The 18,831-nt window shown below is 56.2% G+C and overlaps 3 protein-coding genes across 7 annotated transcripts in view; 1 reads left to right on the forward strand and 2 right to left on the reverse strand.

Annotated features, from left to right (window-relative positions):
- Positions 1–8,715: 8,715 nt before the first annotated feature.
- LOC119148516 lies at positions 8,716–12,024 on the reverse strand. 5 transcript variants are annotated; one of them, XR_005104411.1, is made up of 3 exons: positions 11,913–12,024; positions 9,928–10,051; positions 8,716–9,218 (listed from the first exon to the last, which is right to left on the reverse strand). XR_005104411.1 is itself a non-coding variant. In XM_037388795.1 (3 exons), exons 1-3 carry the CDS (start codon positions 11,986–11,988, stop codon positions 8,958–8,960), a joined length of 627 nt encoding a protein of 208 aa, XP_037244692.1. In that variant the 5' UTR covers positions 11,989–12,024; the 3' UTR covers positions 8,716–8,957. The 5 variants fall into 5 exon arrangements, 2 of the variants coding, with proteins under 2 accessions (XP_037244692.1, XP_037244691.1); XR_005104413.1 differs by lacking the exon at positions 11,913–12,024 and adding an exon at positions 10,124–11,733; XR_005104412.1 differs by lacking the exon at positions 11,913–12,024 and adding an exon at positions 10,121–11,733.
- Positions 12,025–12,558: 534 nt separating this feature from the next.
- On the forward strand, positions 12,559–17,658 carry IRF5 (interferon regulatory factor 5). Its single transcript, XM_037388793.1, is given in 10 exon segments — positions 12,559–12,590; positions 13,663–13,844; positions 14,199–14,388; positions 14,743–14,795; positions 14,896–14,926; positions 15,051–15,326; positions 15,799–16,188; positions 16,501–16,535; positions 16,537–16,620; positions 16,752–17,658. Coding segments are annotated over 9 exon segments (1,473 nt in total). The 5' UTR covers positions 12,559–12,590; positions 13,663–13,670; the 3' UTR covers positions 16,992–17,658.
- Positions 17,659–17,897: 239 nt separating this feature from the next.
- TNPO3 (transportin 3) overlaps positions 17,898–18,831 on the reverse strand; it is a 44,318-nt gene continuing 43,384 nt past the window's right edge. The window contains exons 21-22 of the mRNA XM_037388797.1: positions 18,477–18,574; positions 17,898–18,301 (exon numbers count right to left, since the gene is read on the reverse strand). Of these exons, the coding sequence (XP_037244694.1) occupies positions 18,514–18,574 (61 nt within the window). The 3' untranslated portion in view covers positions 17,898–18,301; positions 18,477–18,513. The remainder of the gene's footprint in view (positions 18,302–18,476; positions 18,575–18,831) is intronic.

Here is an 18,831-nt window from a genome sequence, read left to right on the forward strand (position 1 = left end):
ATCAGAGCGTCGCTCCACCTCCCCGACTCTACGTAAGGTACTCTGACTGGTCTATACCGCCGTCTGTCCGACTGTTCTCCCGCCCCCACGCTGCCTCCCGCCCACCTCCCCGCCCCTTCGCTCCCGCCCCCTCCGCCCGCCGCAGCCCCGCCTCCCTCCGCAGGGGACGCAGACGTCGATTGGCTGGAAAGCGCCACGTCCTCACGCGCGCGCCGGCCGGCGGCCCCGCCCACCTGGGCACCTCCTCCCTCCGCCCCGTTCCTCACTGCGCGTGCGCGCCGGGGGCGGTGTGGGGGGCGGTCACGTGCGCGGGGGCGGGGGCTGGGGCAGGGGCAGGGGCTGGAAAGGGCGGGAAAAGGGTTAGGCGGTGGTGGGGGTTGTGGGGCTACGTAGCCTTTCCTCAGTCTTTCTGGCAGCCAGGGCTCGGCTGCTGGGGCACTGTGGGATCGGTCCCTTCTTCAGCAGTGGGGTCCTTGTGGTCTTTCTTCAGTGGTGAGGACGTTGTGGTCGTAGAGTGGTATCTCCTCGTGAAATGCCTCTTGAGTGAGGAGAGCCCTCCCCTCAGGGCAGCATCTGCCTGCTGTGCAGGGCTCTGCTAGTGGCAGTTCTGTCTGAGGAGGCACGCAGATCTCCACATATGGAATTATTTAGTCAGGGTATGCTTGACATTGCTGCAGGTGGTTTCTGAGAGCTGATGTGTTTGGTTCACATGTATCTAAACCATAGTATCATCTAGGTTGGAAAAGGCCCTTAAAAACCTTCCTAAACGTCAGCAGAACGGGAATACTAAAACCAAAGCTCAGGACTAATGGCTTACCTTGGACCTCTCCTCACAAATCCCTGATATGAGGTAGTTTTATTGGTGAGGAGCAGTGTTTGGTTTGATGCCATGCTTAGAATCATAGAACGGTTTAGGTTGGAAGAGACCTTTGAGATCAAGTCCAACCGTTAACCCAGCACTACCAAGTCCACCACTAAACCACATCCCTAAGCACCACGTTTACACGCCTTTTAAATACCTCCTGGGACAGTGACTCAACCCTTTCCCTGAGTAGCCTGTACCAGTGCTTAACAACCCTTTTGAAACCTATTATTTTTCCTAATATCCACTCTAAACTTCCCCTGGCACAACTTGAGGCCATTTCCTCTCATCCTGTCGCCTGTTACTTAGAAGAGTCTGACCCCCACCTTGCTGCAACCTCCTTTCAGGTAAATTGTAGGGAGTGAGAAGGTCCTCCCTCAGCCTCCTATTCTCCAGGTGGAACACCCTCAGTACCCTCAGCCGCTCTTTGTAAAACTTGTGCTCTAGACCCTTCACCAGCTTTGTTGCCCTTTGTTGGATATGCTCCAGCACCTCAGTGTCTCTCATAGTAAGGGTCCCTGCTGCGCTGCCAGACGTGGCCTGAGCAAGCATGTCATGACCACATCAATCCAAAAATAACTCGGAGGAGCACAGGGATCCTATGCTGGTAAGTTGACAGCAAGCTTTATAAATATATTTCAATTTGGGCTTAAAATGCTGCATGGCATTTTAATTACTTACATTTAAAATTACTGCTTTGTAGCAAGATGTGATCCCATCGGGAGAGAATGTCTTGTACTACCAAAATCCCATTTTACTAGATCACCCTGAAGCAGCATCACATTGCTATTTAATTTCATACTGCATCAGCGTACCATGACGCATCAGACTGTCGATATATTGCTGCCAAATAGCAGCGTGGCTGAGGTCAAGCCTTAATCACGTTGGATACAATTCGTCTGATGAGATGTGCATGTCCACATCTGTGCTGGCTGTCTAGACTCCCCTTATAGTCACTGGAAAGAAATAGGCACTTCCAGGGCATGATTCATCTCATCCTAAAGTAAATGCCTAAATTAGGTCACATGAATTGTACCCTGAGAGTGCATTTCTCTCCAGTCTCTGAAGGAAGCTGAGCTGTGCCATCCATGACAGATGTTCACACCAGATATTTACAGTACACTGAGATAATTCCCACCCTCTGTGTCATGGTAAACAATTTTAAAAGCTGCTTCAGCCAGCTGACATTTTAGAACTCGTCCCAACTCTTAAGTCATTAACTGAAAAAAATTACGCGAAAGTTCCTTGAAAAACTAACGCTTCATCTTTCTATTCTTGTCTCTGTAGGTGCTCATATCAGAAGATCTCGAGAAAATAATTGCATGTGTAAGGCTACATCCCTGTTTCAAATGCAGCTCCACAGTGGCGATAAAGTGTCTGTGGTATAACTGGCCAAATGTCAGAAGATTGTGAACAGATTTTAAAATCAGGAGATTATTATTTTTTTTAATAAATGATGGCTTGTGGGGGGTTGTCTTCATGTTTTTTAAACTTTAATGTTTGTGTTTTCAAGGTTTTCTTTACACCCAAGACGACCAGAAACTTACTTTTTTTTTTTCGTTACAAAGAATTATGGAATCATAGAATATCTCAAGTTGGAAGGGACCTATAAGGATCATCAAGTCCACATTCTTATAAAGCATGATTTAAGGGCTCAAAGGACGGCTGGAAGCATCCCCATTTCCACAGCCTGGCTTCTACCAGGTCCTGCCTTCAACAACTGCACAGCTCCCTGGAGTGAAGGCTGAGGAGGGGATTACCCCCGGCACCAGGACCTGCCTTCCATCCCGAATGGGTTGATAATTCGTCCCAGGCACAGAAGGATCTGGATGTCAGGGGATCCTGTGAGTGGATCTGCAGGACACAATGTGATATAGGCAGAGGGCCTGGAGAATGACAGAATGAGGGAGGTGTTGCTGACTGGCTTACCAAACCAGGGGTCCAGTGGTGGACGCTCCTGCTCAAGCTGAACAGAGTCGGGCTAGTGACTCAGTTCAGCTTCTGGCCTGGATTTCTGACTATGTTTAAATATCCAGCAAAGGCCACAATACGGAGGACTGAGTAGTAATCTGAGGCTCTTCTTCCTGAGTTATCAGCGACTCATCAGGATAAGGTTAGCAGTGTGTCCTTCACTTTCTGCCTGGAAAGTTTTACTTGATTAAAATACCTCCGTGCTTATGGCCTCCTAAATCTAACTCAGCACTAAATCCTGACTGAGATGATCAGGCCTGCAAGCTTTAAAGTCTCCAAGAATGACAAGAGCTGCAGTCAGTCAGCCTTCCTCATGGCAGCATTCCTCACGGGTGATTCTCCTCTTCCTCAGCAGCCTGGTCCAGTGGTATGATCATCCTTATGAAATCAAATTATGTGTCTAAAATCCCATTTGATCTATCCAGCTTTTTATTCTGCAGCCATCATTTCTTATTGTGATTCTGATATTCTCTGCTGCTTTTAAGATCATTGTATTCCCTTACATTTTCTTGCAGAAATGCTCATACGCAGAAACTAAATCATATCTCCTTTTGGTGAGCTAAAGAAACCTTGAGCTCTAAGTACCTTATAAAAGACCTTTTCTCCAACTACCAGACCATTTTCAGTTTTTTTTTGTGGTTTTTTTTTTTTTTTTAGTTCTTCCATTTTTTCAGAGTCTTTTAAAAATGGTGACACATTGCAGCTGGATACTCTGTGTGGTCCCCAATATTTTTGCATGAGGTAAAATCCACTTCTGATCCTTTTCAAGGTTCCCAATCCCTCAGCCCCACTGGTTTGGTTTTGCCAAAACTGTAGATGTTCAGCTGCTTTGTCTGCCGAGACAGTGCTAACAAAAGATAATTCCTTTCCCCACAGGTCTTGTCTTGCTCAAAACCTTACCTAAGAATGGGTACAACCACAAATAGTCTATAAAATCAGATCTTCACACAGTTCCTGTTTTGTACAGCAGTAAGTGTCCTGGTTTTTGAAGGTGCTGAATACTTATTAATTATACCTTCAAACTCTTTCAAAAGCACAGAATTAGAAGAACAAATTACTTATTAACTAGCTTTTCAGCTGTAGCCTTGTTTACCTCTTTGTCACATGCCCTGGACAGCAGAGAAGTTCAGGGGAAGATGACCTTGGTATTTGGGCAAAGAAAAGCACATTTTATTAGTCGGCTGGCATATCGATCATCCCACCCACCGCTGCAGCCACTGCCAAGTGATGGACACTGTTTACATGCTGGGTTTAGCTTAAAACCTTTGTGAGAGTCTGGAGAACCACTGATGCCACTAAGGAGCTGGAGAAAAAACGATGCCATGAAGGAGCTGGAGTGCTGGAAGATTGGAGGACTCTGTAGGTAAAGTCAGGTGGAAGGAATCTCGCCAGCCAGGACTGTGTGGTTTTGATACAGAGTTGGATGTTTTAACTAGGAAACGCATGGTTGTTCAAACTCAAACTAACTGGAGAAGTCCATGGCTTGTGTAACACAGGCAATTAGGTGCATCTCTCCTGGCTACATCTGCAAGAAGTGGCCTGCTTCCGTGTGAGCTGCAACTCATGTTGGCAACGGGGAGTATTAAATTAAGGATTGAAAATATCTGAAGGGAATTCCTAACTCCAGTTTTGCCCTGGGATGCCAGCTTTGTTATAGGGCGGTTGGATACTGAGCTGCTATCCATGCCATTACGAGTCCCTCTGGGAAAATTGCTACAGAAGCGCTGCAAGACTCAAATGCTTATTGGGAGCACAGCCTGCTTCCCACCCTCTCTTCAGGTTATTTCCCAAAAGTGGTAACACCACCAGAACTCCCCCCAAAAAAACCAAATTGTGAATGCATGATCCCTGGGCCACCTGCAGAAAGCCCAAAGGAGGGCAGTGACAACATCCAAAGGTCTCAAAACTGTGGTCTAGGAGGAAAGCACAGAAAACCTGCACTTGATCAACATGAAAAAAAGAAAATATGGGAGGCATTTTAGCAGTCTCCTGCTGGGGGTGGTGCAGCAGTCTTCCTTTGCATATCCAGACCATGGATGAGGTTGTGGATGCACCAGGTCTGGCATGCAGACCTACAGTGGGCTGATTTGGACAGGACAGATGAAGAAGCAGGTCAGACAAACCTTTCCCAGGAGCGACATTAGTGGTGATGACTACTCTGAGGGAATACCATGAGGTGGGCTGAGGTCCCTCAGCAGAACAACAGGTCCTGCAGGTGAAATATGGGAAGCCCTCTGAGGTTAAGCTGCAGACCCAGTGGCATGCCAAAGGGTGGAGGACACGGAGCTGCATGCAGGGGCACAGGGAAGAGGGAGACGTGGCATCTCCGGCACAAGGAATGATGTGGGAGACTGGAAGAGCCCAAGGACAGGCAGCACGACTCCATTTTTTTAATGGGCAAAATGACCAGCCCTGACCCAACTGTCAGGAGGCCACTCTGAAGGTGTAACACTGAGCGTCCCAATGGGAAAGACTGACTCACACCCTGCCTCAGTTTACCTCTAACCATGGGAAGGTGGCATCAAAAAACTAAAACACCAAGCTTTTCCAAACTTAATCCCAACAGCTCATTCCCAATTTATTTCATCACTTCTGTGCCTTGTCCTGACCCCAGGCTGTGGCATCTGTGTGACTCCACTGACAAACAGGGGTACGATTTGGTGGATTCCCACACAGCCTTGTTCCTATGGCCACTCTCCTGAGCAGAGTTACGTGGCAGGGCTGACCCCCTTCCCATGATGCCCATCTGACAAAAACCTCAAGCCAGTGCCAGGCCGTTGGCTCCTCCTGTGAAACCATGTGGATATAACCACGCAGTGACCAGCCCCGTCATCGGGCTGGCACAGAGCATTCACAAACCGTTCAGCAGCAGTAGCTTTTAACCTCACCGGGTGGCTATAAATACCCTCGCACTCTGCGAGCAGTGCCAGGAGGCATCAAAAGGGAAAAGTACAAACCTCCCTTGCAAAGTCTGAGCAGAGCAAACCAAAACTGACTCGGCATCTGCAAATCCCCGTGTTGTTTGGAAGTGTGAGGTGGAGGGAAGAGCAGAAATACTGATACCTGGAGCAAAGGGCTTGTGAAGAGCAACTTGTTATGTGCAGGATTTAATATAGCGATGAGCAACGCGTCCTGGGGTCAGCAGCCGGGGGCAGAGGAATGCCCCCAGCTAATCCTCCCGCCCTGCAGCCGTCTATTTAGGGAAGCGATGGCCACGAGGAGCCGAAGGAGGCCCTGTGCTCAGCGTCCTGGCATTCCTCCACATCCCAGCTGGCTGCTCTCCCAGCCCTGCACCCACCCCTCCCCAGCCACTCCGGGGCAGCCATTGACAAAACCCCCACGGATCGCGGTGGAAAGGACTAGGACAGAGCTGTGCCCCCATCCAACAGGCACAGCGCCTGCCTTGAGGTCTGAAAGGCTAACTAAAAAAAATCGGTTGTGACAGGGGAAGCATCTTGCTGCTCCTCCGCACTCCCATGCTGTGTGCTGAGCCATCTTCATGGGCTTGGCCACGGTGCTGGGAGCAGAGGGATGAGCTGCAGGGAAGGCATTTGGGACAGTGATCTAAGGGATCAGCAATGTGAGGGAGCTGCCAGCCCAGGCTGCTGGTGAGCATAAGCCCCATGAGCATTGCCGCCACCAGCCAGTGTGGACGGGGAGAAATGTCCTTGTCCGAGCACGACACTGTAACTGAGCACCACTACCAGCAGCAAGGGGCACCAGCAGCCCAGCACGGGGGACATGTGGAAGGTGGCTGAGGATGAGACAGCTGCCTTGAGACCCTGTCCCAGACACATGCATGCTCCCACGGAGAGGTGTGTGCATGCCAGAGGGGCGTTATCCCCCTAGAGCAGCTGGGGCTGCCAGCCCCTGCCAGTGTTTGGGACTGCCTGGGGGAACAGTGAAGGGAAAGCACAGACTGGCTGTGTTAAACACATGTAGTTTGGATTGGGGTTTGCTTGTTTTTTAAGAAAAAAAAAAAAGAAAAAAAAGAGAGTTTTCTGCTCTTGATGAGCAGAGCTACACCAAGGACACTTGTGTGGCCAGCAGCCCAGAGCTGCTGTTCACCCCTTTAGGCCCTGAAACTAAAAAAAAAAATCAGTGACTTTCTGCACCTCTTTCTCTTTGAGCTGCTGTGGCCAGGACATGATCATGTCTAATTTGCAAAACAAACTCCAACCAGCTGTTACAATGTCCACAGCACACTGCAGAACCTGCGAATCCCCCATCCCGCAGCAGGGCAGGGGGCTGCAGGGGGAATATGGCAACTCTTCACACAGCCTCAGGGGTGCCTGCGGGGAGCCAGGGGCAAGATGCTATTCTGATGCTATTTGAGCATGACACAAGCTGCTTATCCTCACTCCTGGGTGTTGAATTTTCCCAACTCTCTCTGTCTCCTGGATCTGTGATGATTCGAAGAGCTTTAGCCAAAAAAAAAAAAAAAAAAGGAATTCCTGTTCTTAGAGCAGATTGATTTAATTAAAGCCATTTAAAATCATTAAAGTGAATCTTCAGCTAAATCAACAAAGCAAGAAACCTCAAATTAATTCCATCCTCTTAACCAGGGTTTGTGTTTGTTCATTTTAATCACTTCCTTGCAGAAAAGTCTGTTATCAAGGAGCAGTCGCCAGGACATGCCTGCACCCTGATGCAAGAGACTTGCATGGATGGAAACATCCTGAGGACAACTGTGTGTCCCTCGAGTGTCCTCTGGGGGCTCTCAGACCCTGTGTCTGGCCATCCAGGCACAGTCCAGGCACTGGTGACTTTGCAGCAGGACATCCTGGACCCAATCCAATCCATGAGGCCATGTTCTGCTCATACCTGCATGCAGTTCTCTCCTCTGGCTCTGGTGCTATTAGCTGAGGAGCAAGGGCAAAGCTGGTCGGGTTCTCCCTCTCCTGGAAAACCAGCACATTTCCCACTGCCTGGAAGGTTTCAGCTCATCTCTGGCTTTCAATCACATGCTGCCCTTAGTCATCTGACCCGGTAGTACTCCTGTTTGCCTTGGTGGCTTCCAGCTCGTCCCTTTGTACTGCTGAAGAACATCCTGTTACCGCTGCAACTCCATGAACTCAGCAGCACCCAAATAGCACAGCGAGTCAGGGTAGTGAGCACGCGCTGACGGGCACGGCCACCATGGGGGGACCTCTCGCAGTGCCTCATTTCAGAGCTCGTTCATTAAATTGCAGCCAGCCGACTCCAATGCTTTGGATGATCTTACAGGCCAGGAAGTTAAAAACAAGCTGCTCTCTGCCCATAAAAAGCAAAGGGCTTTCAGCGTGGAATCATCAAGGCCAGAGGGATCTTGCAGCACATGTGAGCAATGGGAAATGCTCCTGAGAGAACATGCTGTTAGAGAAGGGAGCTGGTATCTGGGGCGCAGGCATGAGCCCCAAAATGTGGCTTAGTCCGAGCCCTGGTCCCCTCAAAGATTTTACAAAACACACTCAAAGCTTCACTGCCTGCCATTCCACTCCTCTGCCCTCCTGGTTCCTATGGAAATATACTCCTGCTACCCAAAACACTTCCCAGACCTAGTTTTTAGGAACACTGAAGTGGTGGCATTCACTTATGTTAAAGATGGTTCCCAAATTCCTGGCTATCCCATGCCCCCAGCTATGAAGAGCTGCTCCAGTCAGGGCATAGACCACACCGAGGGTGCCTGGCAGCCACTCAGCTCTCTGGGAAGAGGCCATCCCTTACTGGCAGGGAATCAGGAAGTCAGGCTCCGGATACCACACTGCCTCTGAAATCAGCAGCAGAGCCCACCAGAGGAGCCTGGCTGGCCCACTGCAAGAAGCTGCATGGAGAAGTCCTTCCCAGTTGGAAAGCCAAGTCTTCCAGGCAGGAAGAGGAACACCACCTCACTAGAGACACAGTCCAAGATCTAAAATTATAATTTAATGGGTTAATTAAGGGGGTGTTTGCAAAAATTGAACATACAAACCCAATCCCACCTGTGCCACGTACCTACTGCTCACATGGAAACCTGCAGCTACCTCGTTCTCCTCACCTTCTACCCATGCCACAGGCAGCCCCACTCTTACTCAATTTGCATGGCCCTTTGCAGAAATAAGCATTTTCCTCCTCCCCTCCTTCTTTCACCACCCAAGACCTAGCTTCACCCACTGCCGTCTGCCCTGAGACCAGTCCTGTCCAGCTGTAGGTTTATCTCCACTAATCTGATGGCCCGCAGCAGCACAGCGAGCTGCGAGCAGACACCAGCTAGAATGTTGATGAGGGGGTCCATCAGGTCTTGGATGCTGCAGAGGACCTTCAGCAGGAACACCAGCAGAGGTTGCAGGAGGCTGTTGAACACCGCTGCCAAAAAGGGCTTCCAAATATGATCACCAATGGCTGTCAGTAAACCAACCACCAGCACCTGAAGGGGAAGGTGAATTTAGGTTAAAATGCTTGGTTTTGATGAATATTTGCCAGCATGTGCCATCCTGAGGTGTGTTGAAGAGCAAGCTACTCACAAGGAACTCCTTGCTCTTCTTAGAGACACCAAAAAGGTGGCCAAGATGCAAAAATTTCGCTATGGGAGGAGAAGTTTGAGAGAACAGAGAACCTGAAGTTTCCCCTCCCAGTACTGAAGTATTTTGATGTGGAAATACTCAGAAGAAGGGAAGCAGAAGGTTTATATCCAGGGTTGTCAGCACATCTCATCACCTCCTACAATTACTTCACCTTTTGCCTTGTCCCCATTCAGTGACCCCAGAATGGGCAGAAAGGGTCCTGGTGGTGTCTTTGGGGTGTAACCACAGTTTTTGGAGAGCAAACCTTCTGGGTAAGTATCAAATACTTGCATTTCTCACGCCACCTAACCTCCACCAAAAAATATCTTGTGTTTCTGACCTTGGGGCTTTCTTTTCTTTTGGAGAACAAGCCCAGCCTACCCACAAACACATCCACTGCTAAGATGGGGCTGAGCTTTAACAATGCAGAGCTCTTCAAGGCAAATGGGGATTGAAAAAAAAAAATCAACAGAAATTAAAAAAATCAGATGGAAAAGTCTCAGTTAGAGGCTGGAGAGAGAAACTGCTTGTACCACGTCTCCTCTTTGTGGCAGGGAAACTGAGGTGGCTCACCTGGACCAAGGTCTCACCAAGGAAGCGAACCAGCTCGATCAGGAAGGTGGTGAGCCTGTTGACCAGCAGCCGTGGGATGGGGAAGGATTCCCTCAGCTTTTGTTGAACCGTCTGCTTATGGCTGCTGCAGAGAAAAGGAGACATCAGAACCAGAGAGTAAACCCACAGAGCAAACTAATGCCCAGCACCTCACCACCTCTTCCCAGAGACGACATGGAGAAACTCTTGGATGTCACGAGTAGTGCCAGAGCATCTTCCATGTGAGTTGGGTTTCAGCCGGCTCAGAGGTGCTGTCCCCAGTGCCACAGAACCTGGCTGGCGGTGGCAAACTGAGCTGGGCTTTAGCCACGGAGGAAAATTCCCAGAAAGACGATGGCGTCATGCTTATCCCCCTTCCCACATGGCCTGGGAGTGGGATGGCTGGCCTGGTGCTGGCCTGGCGCTGCTCCGGCACTGCTCTGGCACCCCAGCCACCTTATTGGCAGTGCATCTCACTTGCAGCAGAGCTGGCTCTACAGGAGGAGGCCACCAAAGTAAGGGTGAGAGAGCAGGAGGTCAGGGAGTGTCTCTGCAGCCCGCCGCGCCCCCCCCCCCCTTAATTAATGAGCAAATAAATAGGTGATTTGAGACACCTGCAGGCAGAGACACAGGCAGAACACAGCTGTCGTGTTTTCGGGCAGGATTGCCCTCTACCTGTGAAGTAGCCCAAAAATATATCGGGCTGGTTATCCAGAGGGGGCAGCTGCCCGGGGGGCCTGGGAAGCGAAGGCTCCAAGGCGCTGACAGCCCAGCTCCGGGAAATCCCAACCAACGTTATCCCGGGAGCCGCTCTGGCGCCGGCAGGGCTGAGTGCTCTCTCTCACGGCCACGGAGACCAGGGCGATCCTGAGGAGTTTGAACTGAGTTTCTCTGCTAGGAATAGAAAAATAAGAAGCAGAGAGTGCTGGGAGAGGGAAACGGGCGCCAGGTTGGGAGCAAAACATGGCACCCAGCCCACAGAGCCGGCGTGCCCAGGGCTGCTGGCAACAACGGTTTCATTTCTTGGTGGAAGAAGCAAATGGGGAAGTCCCCTCTGCTGCGATCTCACCCATGATAACCCCCCCAAAAAGTTATTTTTTCATCCCCACTTTGTCCTTGTGCGGACACATGGCAGAGAGTGGAACTGGGGACAGGGACATGGGTGACAGCCCATCAATGGTGGAGCGCCCTGGGCCTTGTGTGGACAGCAAAGCCATCCGAGGTGGTTGCTGTTAGCAATGGAAAAATTAACATTAAAAATGAACCAAATGCCCTGAGTGCCGGTGCTTCCCCAAACAGAGGAGGATGCGAAAGGAGGAGGTGGCAGAGGGCAAACGCACAACCATCTGGCTTCTTCCTTCCCCTTTCCCTGAAATCCCGGCCCAAAAGCTTGATGCCACCTCGGCCCACTCAGGGGTCTCCTGCTGTGGCCGGGAGAGAAAACATGGGAGTGAGACTCGAGTGGAGGCTGAGCCAGGATCCCCGAGGATGCACCTGCCCTGCATCCCAGGAACCAGCGCTTTTTGGTGCTTTCCCCCGGTGCTCCGTGCCCGCCTGGGTTTGCATGTGGGGTGCGGCTCTGGAATGGATGCTGGTGGGTGGGTGGGGCGCCCGCCCGGCCCGCTCCCCATGGGTGCCCACCCCAGGACACCCCATGCACCGTGGCAGGGTCATACCGTGACCCTGGGGACGTGTCCCTCGTTAGGCAGGAAGGGGTGGGGGCAGCTAATTAGGAGGCAGGGGTGGTTTGGTCGCTGCTGCCAGGGTGGTGGGCACGGGGCCAGTACCTCTTCCATACCTCCTCCTCCTCCTCCTCCTCGCAGACCCCCGGTCCCCCCCGGTCCCCCGGGGGGCGACGGGCCTCGCCCCGGGGTCACCACCGCGTGTTACCCGAAGGTCCCCACGGTCCCTCGTGGGAGGGTGACGCGACCCCCCCGGGTGCTGCCGGCCCGACGCCACCATCGTACCCGGCTCCTGCTGCCGGGGGGGGGGACACCGGCGGGTATCGTGGGGGGCAGCGGGGCCGTGGCAAGGGCCCCGCATGCGACGTGACCCGCCCGGCGCTGTGGGGAGATTCGCCCCGCCCCTCGCCCCGCCCCTCGCCCCGCGTTACCCGGCAACGGCCCCAGTGAGGGGCGGGGGTGGGCGGGGGGAGCGGCGCTAGGGGGCGGGGCCGGAGTAGTGGTGGGAGGGTGGGCCACGCCTATAGTGAGTGACAGCGAGCGCGGCCAATCACAGCCTGGTGTGTGGGCGGGGGGGGGAAATGGGGAATGCCCACCCACTTCAGGGATTCCCGCGCGTCACTCGAAGTGGGCGGTGGGCGCGAGGTATGCAAATTTATGGAAAACGTATGTTAATGAGGTGTCTGCAGTTGCTGCGGGGTAACACCCCGGGAGGTGGGGGCGAACGGAGACAGGACCCCGGAGGGCGACACACAGGGGTCACGCGTGGGGGAACATGGGTGGGGGCCACACAGGGGTCACGGGCGGGGCACACGAGCCCCACCCCGGGCGCGGCGGGGCCGGGGCGGTCCCGGAGTGGTGGCGTGGCCGGCTCCGTCCCACGCCCCACGCCCCGGCCCCCGCCCCACGCCCCCGCCCCGCCGTGCGGAAGCGCTGGGCGGTGGCGGCGGCCTCGGAGCGCAGGTGAGTCCCGGTGCCGGGTCCTCGGGGTCCGCCGCGGGTGGGAGCGGGTGCTGTGGGCGCCGCGCGGGAGCGGTGCTGGGGTGCCCAGGAGGAGCCGTGGGGCCACCCGGGGACAGCGCCCCGGCCCGAGTGGGTGGCAGCAGCCCGGGTGCACCCGCGGGACCCGCCCCACCCGAGCGGAGGTGCCGCAGTCTGGGGACCTGTCCCTGGGCCGGTGGGTCCCCGGGGCCCCCCACGCGCGAGCAACGTGGGTTGGAGCACGCGGGGGCCCACGCGGGTGCGACCATCTCCATGTGCACTGGTGCGGGGGGACACGGGGGTGGTCTCCCTCACGTGGCTGCCGTGACCCCAGAGAGACCATGACAGTGACCCCATGGGGACTGGGCTCTTCCACCTGTCCCACCGGGCTGTGACGGGGCTCTGCGGGTGCCCCACAGGTCACAGCCCCCGTGGGGTCGGTGCCTGTGTCCCCTCCCCCGTGTCCCCCCCATCTCCTCGTGTGTCTTCTCCGTGTGTGTCCCCCCGCATGTCCTTCCCATCTCCCCATGTGTCCCCATGTCCCCCCAGTGTCTCCTTGCATGTCCCCCCCCCATGTGCCCCACGTGTGTCCCTGCATGTCCTTCCCGTGTCCCTGGCCCCCCGCCGTGTGTCACCCCCCATGCCCCCCCGTGCATCTCTGTGTGTCCCCCCTGTGCCCCCCCCGTGTCCCCCCGCAGTGTCATGTCCCCCCCTCCCCCGCGCGGCCCCAGGGCTGGTTTTGTTCCCCTAGAGGAGCCGCAGGTTCTGCTTTCGGAGCATGGGGCAGCCCCACACCCATGTGGGACGGGGTGCCCCCCCACCCCCCCAGCTGCCAGCCACGGCCCCGGGGGACACTCCAGTTCCTGTTTCGGGGCCAGGGGGGGCACCCACGGGTGCCTGTCACAGCTGCACACACGTGTCACGAGCTCGGCTCCTTCACACTCACAGGTGTCACGAGCTGGCCCAGCCTGAGCCCCGTCACACGTGTCACGAGCCTGCCGGGCCTCAGCCCCCTGGTGCTGATGGGTGCCCCGGTGCTGCTGTCCCCCTGCAGGTCCTGCCATGAACCCCCCGCCTCGCCGGGTGCGGCTGAAGCCGTGGCTGGTGGCACAGGTCAACAGCCAGCGCTACCCGGGGCTGCAGTGGCTGGACGCTGAGCGGCGACGCTTTGCCATCCCCTGGCGCCATGCCACCCGCCACCCCCCAGCCCCTCAGGACCACGACAACATCTTCAAGGTGATGGGGTGGTGGTGGGGGAAACACACATGGGGCATAGGGGTGATGGAGTGGCAAGGGGGACACGGGTCACAGGACATGGGGGTGACAAGGTAGATGTGGGACATGGGGGGATGGGAGATGAGGATGACAGGGTGATGAAAGGGACATGAGATGGGATGACAAGGATCATGGGGTGACAATGAGGACACAGGATGGGGGCAATGGGGTGAATAGGGGGACATGGGACGGGGGGTGATGGGGTGCTGAGGGCTGCCTGGGCAGGACAGTGGGTGCTGGGGCAGAGCAGTGGGCGCTGGGTGCTCGGCAGGGTGCTGGGTACTGGACGCTGGGTGCTGACCCTGCTGCCCCCAGGCCTGGGCACAGGAGACGGGCAAGTTCACGGAGGGGGTGGACGAGCCGGACCCAGCTAAGTGGAAGGCCAACCTGCGCTGCGCCCTCAACAAGAGCCGCGAGTTCCGCCTGCTCTTTGACGGCACCAAGGCCACCCCGATCCAGCCCTACAAGGTCTACGAGCTCTGCCAGGGGCCAGCTGATGGCGCAGGTGCTGCAGGGGCACCCATGGGTGGGGGTGCCAGGGTGGGATGGAGACCACAGGTGGGCGGTCTGGGGAGGCGTTCGGGCACCCCATGAGGGCCCAGCACCTCTCCAAGCTCCAGCGCCCCGTGAGAGCCCAGCACCCTCAAAGCCCCAGCACCCCATGGGTCCCCAGCACCCCGCACCCCACAAGGACCCAGCACCCTGCAGTGCTGCAGCACCCCATGTCCCCCACACATCATAAGGACCCAGCCACCCCACAAGGATCTAGCACCCCACAATGCTCCAGCACCCCACAACTCCCCCTGCACCCCCCCCCACACACCCCAACCCTGTTCCCCAGCCTGTCTCTCCCTTGCAGATGGAGTGGCTGAGGATGACTATGGCTGCGTCGGGGAGGAGGATGTCAGCCAGGTACATGGTGGGGGGTCAGAGTGGGGGGACCCCCAAACGGGGGACACTTTGAGGTGTTGGTGTGGATGTGTTCATCACCACCCCGCTGTCCTCCCTGCAGCTCCAGAAGATGACATCTCTGAGCATCAAAGGTGAGTGGGGGGGCATTGGGGGGGTGGAGGGTCAGGTCAGGGGGAGTGCAGGGTGCACCCACCCAGCAATTTCAGAGGGTGGTTGGGGGCCACGGATGCCCTCCCATCCCATGCTGTGCTCCAGATACCCGGCATGGGGGGGATCTGCTACCCTCCTACCCCTGGCCCAAGGAGGAGCCACACTTCGGCAGCGGCTGCCCCCCAGGGCCCTTTGCACCGCCCCTCCAAGCACTGCTCCCTGCTGAGGTGGGGGACACCCATGGGACCCCCGAACTGGCCCCTGCCACCCTAAGCGAGACGGGGCCACCCCTGGGCATGCTGGGGCCCCCGTCCACCTGCCCGATAGCACCCATGGAGCACATCATCCCCAACCTGCTCATCAGCCCCCACATGCTGCCATGTAAGAACTGGGGGGGCTGTGGGGCAGGGATGGGGTGCCACTGGGGGGGCTGGTGGGTGGGGCTAGGGTTCCATGGAGGGGGGGTGGCTGTGGGGTGGCATGAGTGGTGGTGGGGGGCACCGGGTGTGGCCATAGGGAGAGTGGGCATGGATGTGGGGTGCTCATGGGGGTCACAGGCGTGTGGGGTGCTTATGGAGGGGTGGTAATGGGGGTGGGTGGGTGGGGAATGCCCATGGAATGGGTGATGGTGGATGAGCGTGGGTTGGAGGGTGGCTCGGCATGGGGAGGGGATGGCCATGGGGTGGCCGGGCACTGACGGGTGTTGGGTGGCTGTTGGGTGGACATGGGTGTCCGTGGGTGTGGGGTGGCTGGACAGGGTGGCTGGGGGTGTGGGGTGGCCATGGGGTGGCTGGGTGGTGGTGGCCGTGGCATGGTTCCCAGCAGGCAGCTGACATCTGCATCCGTTTGGCAGTGACTGACCTGGAGATCAAGTTCCAGTACCGGGGCCGTCAGGTCTGCGTCCTCACCATCAGCAACCCCCATGGCTGCCGCCTCTTCCACAGCAGCCTGGAGCCCACGCAGGAGCAGGTGGAGCTCTTCGGGCCACTGACACTGGAGCAGGTCCGCTTCCCTGCCACTGATACCATCCCCAACGAGAAGCAGCGTTTCTACACCCACCAGCTCCTGGATGTGTTGGACCGCGGGCTCATCCTGGAGCTGCAGGGCCAGGACATCTACGCCATCCGCCTCTGCCAGTGCAAGGTCTTCTGGACGGGGCCCTGTGCCACCCACAGTGCTGGCCCCAACCCCATTGAGAGGGAGAAGAAGACCAAGCTCTTCAGCCTTGAGGGGTTTCTCAATGGTGAGAGGAGAATGGGGTGGTTGTCTCCGGTGCCTCTTGGGGACACCAGGTGGCATGCAGGGGTCAGCTGGCATGGGGGGACACCAGCAGGTACATGGGGACCTGGTGGCACCTGGGGACCAAACTGGGATGGGGGGACACCAGCAGGTACATGGGGACTGGGTGGCACCTGGGGACCAAGCTGGGATGGGGGACACGCGCCAGCAGGTACATTAGGTATGAGCTGGGATGGGTGAACACAGCTGGGGGGGTGGTGGGACCAGCGGGTGCAATGCCCCATCCTGCGCCTTACTGTGGCATCTGGCCCCGCAGGCCTCATCCTGTTCCAGAAGGGCCAGACCATGACCCCCCCCACCCTTCGAGATCTTCCTCTGCTTCGGCGAAGAGTGGCCGGACCAGAAACCCAAGGAGAAAAAGCTTATCACGGTGCAGGTGAGGGCTCCCAGGAATGGGGACACCCAGGGCTGTCCTCAGGTGAGGGCACTGCCCAGAGCTCCTGGGGGACACAGATGGGGCGTCCCCACACTGTGCTGTGCCGGCTGACGCTGTGGGGACTCTCACAGGTGGTGCCGGTGGCGGCACGGCTGCTGCTGGAGATGTTCTCAGGAGAGCTGTCCTGGTCAGCCGACAGCATCCCCCTGCAGATCTCCCACCCTGACCTCAAGGACAAGATGGTGGAGCAGTTCAAGGAGCTTCACCAGCTCTGGCAGAACCAGCAGCGGCTGCCACCGGTGCAGCCAGAGCCCAGACCCGCTGCCGCTGCTGGAGCCTGGGTGCTGCCACCAGGCTCCCTGCCCCAGTGATAAGGGAACACATAGGGACACACGGGCCACCTGTGGCACCGTCAAGCCTGTTGGAGTGGTGGATCCCCGTTCTGTCACCCCATGGCCGTCCAGGCCGATGGAGCTGGGGCCACCCAGCACCATCCCCATCCATGCCCCTGTCCTTCCGGAGCTACCAGTGATGAGCACCCGCTGGGTCCCAAGGGAGGACGGCACCATGACCACGTGCCCTGGGGAGGCTTTGCTGAGGCTGGACCGTTGGAGAAGTTGAACCTACCTCTCTGGGGCTGCCCCGTCCTCCCGTAGTGTGGGGGGCGAAACGGCAAGAAAACTGTGCCAGGATGGGACCTGCCCCCCCGGCACTGGCACGGCTGGGGCTGCAGCTCGGCGCACCCAAAGAGCAAAGCCAGGCACAGCCCCGAGAGAAGAACCAGGCCGGGACTTGGGTTTTTAATTTATTTTTTCAGTTTTTTGTTGTTTTTATTGTTCTCGAGATGGCTACACACCCCCGGAGGGAACAGCATGCGCTCCAGCCGTGCCCGCAGGCCCCACGCCGACCCTCTCCCAGCCCCGTCCCTGCACTCGCTCGAGCTGTGTCCTCCCCGCACGCTCCAACCCTAAAATAAACCAAATAAAACCAACAAAAAAATCCCCCCCCAAACATAAAACCCCCCAAACAAAAAAACAACCTAAAAAAGAAGAAAAAAATATAATATATATTTAAAGAGTCCGTCCCGCCTGCATCTTCTCCGGGAGGTCACCACTAGGCAGGACGCGGCGGGTTCGGGGAGGGCAGAGCCACCATGTCTCCACTCCTGCCCGGGACGGGAGGGTGGGCAGACCCTGCAGCCACTGGGTTTTACTAAATCTATTTTAAACCCCCATCTTTCCTGAAATAATTTTTATTGTTTTGTGGTTTTTTTTTTCTTTTTCTTTTGTTTTTTTGTTTTTCTTTTTCCATTTCACAGAAAGTTTTCTACTTCACACTCTTGTTTTGCTGCCGGGCAAATTCATTATCCTCCGGTGTTTGGTGGTGGTTTATTTTTGTGTTGGTTTTTTTTGTGTTTGTCATTTGTTGGTGGTTGGGTGGTTTTTTTTTTTCTCCCGTTGGTTTGTTTTCTTGTTTCGGTAGCCGATGTTCTGGAAGCAAATCCGCTGGGAAAGCGGGATCCTCGAGCTGTCCTCCCGCACGCGCAGGCGGCGCCGGCCCCGGCTCTCCTGGCTGGCGGGACGCACTGGAGCGAGTGAAAGCCCTCGGCCACGATGAACTTTGCTGATTGTGGGACACATTCTTGGTTTTCTTTGTTTCCTGTCTTCTAATTAAGACATTCCTGGGAGTGGGAGAGGGAAAGAGAGAGAGAAGGGGGTCAGTCCTTCATCCCATTTGCCCCTCCCGGGGCTGGCACAGCCACGGCAAGTGGGGTCACAGCCCCACAGCCCATGGTCCCACTGTGGCGCAGGGTCACGGTCCCTGCGGCTGCTCGCGGTGCCGCTGCTGGCTCTTACCTGGGAGACAGGCGCCGTGCCGGTGCCGGAGCAGGAGCTATCGGAACAAGCGGGTGAAGTCCCTCAGAGCCCAGCAGACTTGTTTACATTCCTCAGCGCTGCAAGAAAACAGGTGACATCAGGGGGTGACATCATCGGGGGACATTTAGGAAGTGGAGAGTTCCCTGCCCAGAACAGGCAGCCAGCACTCCTGCCAGCACGAGATGGCAGCGGGGACCAGGAGCGTGGCAGCTGGGCTCCGAGATGCTGGAGGAGATGCAGGAGCAACTGTCGGGGCAAAATGGGCTCAGCATCCCCTGCAACCGTCCCTGGTGGTGACCTGTGTCCCACTGTGGTGGTGGCTGGATGAAAGGAG

Source organism: Falco rusticolus, chromosome 5, assembly GCF_015220075.1.
Source record: "Falco rusticolus isolate bFalRus1 chromosome 5, bFalRus1.pri, whole genome shotgun sequence".
Taxonomy (NCBI): Eukaryota; Metazoa; Chordata; class Aves; order Falconiformes; family Falconidae; genus Falco; species Falco rusticolus.

Coding starts and splice junctions, on each gene's coding strand:
- LOC119148516 (XM_037388794.1), bottom strand. CDS start 11,988: ATGCGGGGCCCTTGCCACGGCCCCGCTGCCCCCCACGATACCCGCCGG. Junction 10,052..11,743: donor AGGAGGAGGAGGAGGAGGAG/GTATGGAAGAGG, acceptor TTTTCTCTGCAG/CAGCCATAAGCAGACGGTTC. Junction 9,219..9,927: donor TTGGTGAGACCTTGGTCCAG/GTGAGCCACCTC, acceptor CTTCCCCTTCAG/GTGCTGGTGGTTGGTTTACT.